This window comes from Hipposideros armiger, unplaced genomic scaffold, assembly GCF_001890085.2.
Source record: "Hipposideros armiger isolate ML-2016 unplaced genomic scaffold, ASM189008v1 scaffold_2185, whole genome shotgun sequence".
In the NCBI taxonomy this organism is placed as follows: domain Eukaryota; kingdom Metazoa; phylum Chordata; class Mammalia; order Chiroptera; family Hipposideridae; genus Hipposideros; species Hipposideros armiger.
Genome location: NW_017733532.1, coordinates 28,570 through 34,435, shown reverse-complemented (window position 1 = coordinate 34,435; position 5,866 = coordinate 28,570). Strand labels below are relative to the sequence as shown.

At 33.7% G+C, this 5,866-nt stretch overlaps 1 protein-coding gene across 1 annotated transcript in view; it reads right to left on the bottom strand.

Annotated features, from left to right (window-relative positions):
- Window positions 1–264: 264 nt before the first annotated feature.
- ACBD5 (acyl-CoA binding domain containing 5) overlaps window positions 265–5,866 on the bottom strand; it is a gene marked incomplete at its 5' end in the record, with an annotated part of 31,813 nt that continues 26,211 nt past the window's right edge. Inside the window, one exon of the mRNA XM_019634905.1 lies at window positions 265–354. Within this exon, the coding sequence (XP_019490450.1) occupies window positions 265–354 (90 nt within the window). The remainder of the gene's footprint in view (window positions 355–5,866) is intronic.

The window sequence follows — 5,866 nt, the reverse complement described above, 5'->3', positions numbered from 1 at the left end:
GCAATAAGTCTAGTACCCACTTGGCATTATACATAGTTATTACAATATTATCGACTGTATTCCCTATACTGTACTTTACATCCCCGTGACCATTTTGTAACTACCAATTTATACGTCTTAATCCCTTCACCTTTTTCATCCTGCCCCCCCCACCTCCCATCTGGTAACCATCAGTTAAACAAATGTATTTTTAACTTCAAATATTTACAGGTAGATTTCATTTGGAATGCTTTAAAGACCTCATAAAATCTAATTGATTGTAACTTATTTAAAACCCCAGCACTTAGATTTAAGAAAAGTGTTTCTTACCTGTATGGAAGGCTGATTACTAGTCTGTAATGTTGATGACTTTGCCTATGAATACAAATGAAAGTGATTTAGCTTTGACAAATAAAAAAAAAATAACCAGTGATTTTTCAATTTCCTATCTTAAAAAAACTGAAATATTAGTTTATTCTCTTTTTCTGCTAATTATGCTTCAATTATCCTGAAACCCATATTGACCAAATGACAAGGTCCCTAAAATTACTAGCCAAATAAATGCCTCTGATATTTTATATTTTATAGTTCAAATTTTAAAGAATTATCAAAATAAAACCTCAAGTTAACCTAACCCATTACTTCTTTTATATCCTTATTAACTTACCTAATCAACTTTTCTCATTCTTTAATTTCCATACAAACCACCAATTTACAAACACATTTGAGAACNAAAAAAATTAACTTGCAAAATGTGGGGTATGGTGTGATAAGAGAAGAAAAATTACAGAAGGGAACAGATAAGGGACTAGGCATAAAATCATGCCTTTGCCCTGGCCCGCTGCTCTGGCCGAACTGCAGGGCCCTTTCCCCTCCTCAGAAGCCCGGGCCTGCCTTCCTGGGTCAGGCCCATCTTCCCCACGCTCCATGTGAAGAACGATTCTCCTGAGGTCCTCCCCACCCCCATGCAGTTTTTACTGATGGCTTCTCTACTGAGAGCTCAGTACTTCGGAGAACTCAAATTTATGAATCTGGGCAGACCGATAAAGAAAAGTAGTTAGAAAAAGTAATAGATTAAGCGTCGCCTTTTGGACTTAACAGGTCTGCTTTCAGTATTTAACTCATGGATAATTTTCATAGTAGATTATCAGGTTAGGTAACTGGGGTGAGATGGCACCACAAGAGGCTATTCTTTCAACAGTCTGCAGGTATTGTTCTTCGTATCACATACAGAAAGAATGTTTTTCTGATCCACTGCAGAGCAATGAGAAATCTCTTTTACTTTTAAATTTATATTGTTCTATACTGGAAAAAAAAATCAAGCAGCGGACCTTAAGTATTACCTTTAATGTCAAAAAAAAATTTTTTTAAAGCTTACCACAAATAGCCAGTTATCTTACATATGCATAGGACTACTTTAGTGTGTCTGTCTGTGTCAGATGCATATTTATTAGATAAAATGAAAGCTTTTCCATGTCATGTGGTACTTAAGTTTGCCATCCTGCCAACAGTGGCCATTCAGCCATGCATTTAGCACGTATTTACTGGAAGCCTACTACATGCCAGACACTGTCCTAGGGGATGAGGTACAGGATAGTCCCTATTCTGAGTAGGGAACACCCTCTTCTGCCCATACTTTTCCCATCCTAACAGGATTTCTACATCTTTTTCTTCATCTCTAACACAGATGTGTCTCCTCCAAAACATACACACAGCTATCTTCATTCCTATGTCAGATTAAAAATTGTTAAACCCTCTCAGATTAAAAAATGCCTAAATCCACTCAAGGCCAAAATTTATTTCCAAATGAAATATGGCTCTATCTCTAACAACAGTTAATTTGTTACATATATAAGCAAATAATACATAAAAACACTATATCTCACCAAAATGCAGTTGCACAGTGCTAAGTAATTTGCAATTTGGAAGGACTAAACACCTAACATACAGTGGAAAATTTGATGAAGTTTCAATAACAAAGCAGAAAATTTAAATAGTAAGTTACATTAAAAAAAAATAATTTTAGAAAAACTGCAATTTTTGTTTACTTCTAAAGCAAAGTACTATTTTGTTTTTTCCATCTTTAAAGAAGTGACAAGCTGCTCCGACCTTGAACATACAATAAATTATTAACCAAAGTAAGCTTTGGTTTTTTTTTTGTCTTATGCTAAATTTCTCTTCCCTCCAACTTCCCATTTTGTACAGAAAACATGAAAGGGAACCTAGAAATGCATTGCAAAATCTGTAAACATCTGCCTTTAGCGCCACTATTCCTGCAGTAACACAAATCTAGTGTTACTAACATGTTAAAAATAAAGCTTTGGTTCTTTTTCCCTCCTATTATCAGGGAAATCAGAATTTAAAATACCGTATAGCACTAAACCCAACCATCACAGGAGTAATGTAAAATGTGTGAATGAAGAAAAGAATGGATTTAAATTAAGGTCTACACCTTAGGTAAAATAGCACATACACACGTGGATTAGAAAGGGGGTAAATAATACTGAGAAAGCAACTTATGCTTCTGAAATACCACTCAAGTTTTTTCAAGTGGGCAGATATTGTCCAAGAACATTAAAGTACCAGAAAACTTATTTAGTTTATTTATGAACATAAATCAAACTGTCTTAACATAAGCAGAGAACAAAGAAGGCTGAAACAATTCACCTAATGTCACATGTATTTAGTTTCTCTACTATTAAGTATTATAATTGGAGCACCTACACTAATGTGCTGAGACTCCCTTTTACATCAGAGAAGGGTAAATGTTTGGTTTTTGCTTTTGTTATCAAATGTATTAATTAGAAACTTGGGTTCTCAAGTAGAGGAACAACATACCTGTAATTATTTAAACTGGTAAATTTTTTAAAATGTGCTTCTACTCACATATTTAAGAAAGCACAATCTCATTATCAAATACCCTATTTCTTTTTCCCATCTGTGTCACTTAATGGGAAATGGTGACAAAACACNAAAAAAATACCATAGCTGTCAATTTAAAATTTTAAGTGATGTTCTTGTTAAACAAAGCAGTTAACAGTATATACTAACTTACATCTTTACTTGTATATATATGAACTGTGTGTAAAGTGCTTTTTAAACTATAAAATAAGACTTTGGAATAGGATACAAATGGTTATCCCTAAGAGTTAGTTACCTCCGACTACTTGTAATGAATCACAACTGCTTACATTCTTAATTTGCATTTTATTTCTTTATATACTAAGAGAAAAGCTACCATTTTCTGATACCCGATACCTAATTTTTAAAAATAATCCCTGATCCACAGGTTTAAACTTTATTTTTACATATAATTCAGTTACTTGTTTCATTTTTTTCCCTAAATACTTAAAGGACAGTTTTTAGAAAGCAAGTATTAGTAGATCCCTTTAGACAGACACATTTTAATTCAGATGGGATTAAAAAATAAAAAAACATGTTACATGAAAGAAAAAAATAAGAAAGAAAAGAGTCTTGGGAAAAGCAAATTGTATTCTTATAGTTTTTTTTCAGGCAAACAAAGAACCACTCTCTATACTAGGGGTCGATTACTTTTTCCTATCGAAAACACTTTGAACATATGATACTAAACTCAACATCATACATACCAAGAATGCTTAAAAATTATTTGCTACTCTGCCTGTGGATCAGAGAAAATTTTAAAGTACAAGGGACATCTAAATGAGCAGGGAGTTTTAGAAGGCATACAGGGAGAATAATTCCAAACAAAGCCTTCAAGGATCTAAATTACAGTCTTCTTTTTAGTTTGAATGTGGGAGAGACACTTAAATTTACATTAGTTGGGTATGCCTTATTCATATGGAAGCATATAGCCTGCTAGCTTGCAAATCCTTTTAATATCCCTGTGAAATAGATAGTTCTCAAACACTATACCCTGAAGGAAAAACAGGCACTAAGAGGTTAAGAATCTAGTCTATGTAGTTTACCAGTTGCAGAAAAGTGATTTTCATATGTTTCATTTTTGACCTTTGTAAAAACAGTATAAATAAGTTTTTTCATGTTATAGTTCAAAGCACCCTATGAAGCAGAAACAAGATATCCTCAGTTAAAGACAAATTATTACAAAGGAATAAATGTAAATGATCGAATAAAAATCTTATTAATGATTTGCAGGCTCAGAATAAACTTTCAAACCAACTTTAAGCTTATTCTTCATCATTTGCATCAGCAGGTTATGCCTACTCTGTGAATCATTTGTAAAAACTAAGCCTCATAAGATTATTCAAGTATCAGCAAGGCTCTACTTTATAATAATGACATCTGAACATTAAAAGTCAGAGCTCTGAACGCCCAACAAAGATTATGAGCAGCCCACAAAGTGGATGGGGAGAAGATTCTTCCAGCAGTTTTCTACTCCTTGGCATGGCAATTCAGTGACTAAAATATAAAGTCAATTTAATCTCATTTGAAATTCACTCCTGGTTTGATTCTTTCTCACATTTAATTTACAAAATTAAAAATACCCAGTTATAAATCTGATCTCATTATCACAACTGTACCTAAGTTAACTTATATTTCTCTATGGGAGATAATCAGGTAAACATGTTACCAAACAATAATTAATAATTTAATGTCCTTCAAGTTCAAGGGTAAGGTAAATCTATGTATGCTACTTATAGCCTAGTTGAAATTGATTATTCAAGTATCAGCAATATTAGTCCTTAAAATGTTATCATTTGTGTAGTGCAAAATATATATGTATATATATACACAAACCAATCTACTGGACAACAAAAAGAAATGTAATAATCACAAACTAAGATTTTCTTGTGAGCTCCACAATCCATTTCATTCCGAGGTCAGCCAGGCCCAGTAGTCTTCTTGAGTAAAATACCGTTTTCTTCAGTTCAGTTTTCTTTAAAAAGAAAGTAAAAACCAATTTTCTATGAATAGAAATGCAACCTGAATATAAAACACATATCATATCAAAGAATTCTCTGAATTATATAACCACAATATTCAATTTCAAAATAAAACCATAAAATTTCAAATAATCCTTATGAAATTACTTCATGTGACTTACAGCTCAATAGGAAAGATCCAATTGCAAGTGCTAACATTATCAAATAGTTTTTAATAAGTAATTTAAATGTACATTTCTCCACTTGTTGCTTCTAAATTCTCATCCTTTCCTAGTTCAGATTTTTGCAAATTAGTCTGGAATTTTATCAAAATGGAAAAGCTGTGTAACAAAAAAAAACTTAATAAAACTACAAAAGGTTGATAGATATACAATCTGGACTAGCCATTAAATCAACAGATGTTATGTATCTGTTGCTTTTCAGGCACTGCGCCGGGTATTGGGGATTCAAACGTAAATGAGGCAGGCTCTCAGGCCTCAAAAGAGCTCTACTTTAGTTGAGGCAGGGTCTGGGGAACATACAAACCAACAATTCAGATATGTGTAATGTGCCAGTTTCACTGAGAGCAAAGTGGATGAGCTATCAGAAAAAGACAGGCTGGTTAGCACGAGACACAAGTCACATGATCTGAGTTCTGGGAAAGGTTTCACACCTGTACTCCCCAGCACTCGGGATGCCAAAGCACCTGCAACTGTCTCATTACACTTCGCTCTCCTGTGTAGAAGTGCTCTTCTGCAACCCCTTGGGCAGGAGTGATATTTTAAATAATCAGATCATTCCTTATCCTCTGTAGAAATCTTATGTACACCTCCTTGGCAGGAGTAACACTTCAAATAATCAGATCAATTTTCACATAACAGGAGATCATTTCATGGCATGAAGAAAAAATGCCCCTGAAGCAATAGAATTGTGGGTGGTTCGGAACACTACTGCCTGAGTGAGGTTTTAGCTGGAAGATACCTGAACAGTTAGTGACATTTATCAAGAACCCCTGTGCTTCAGAT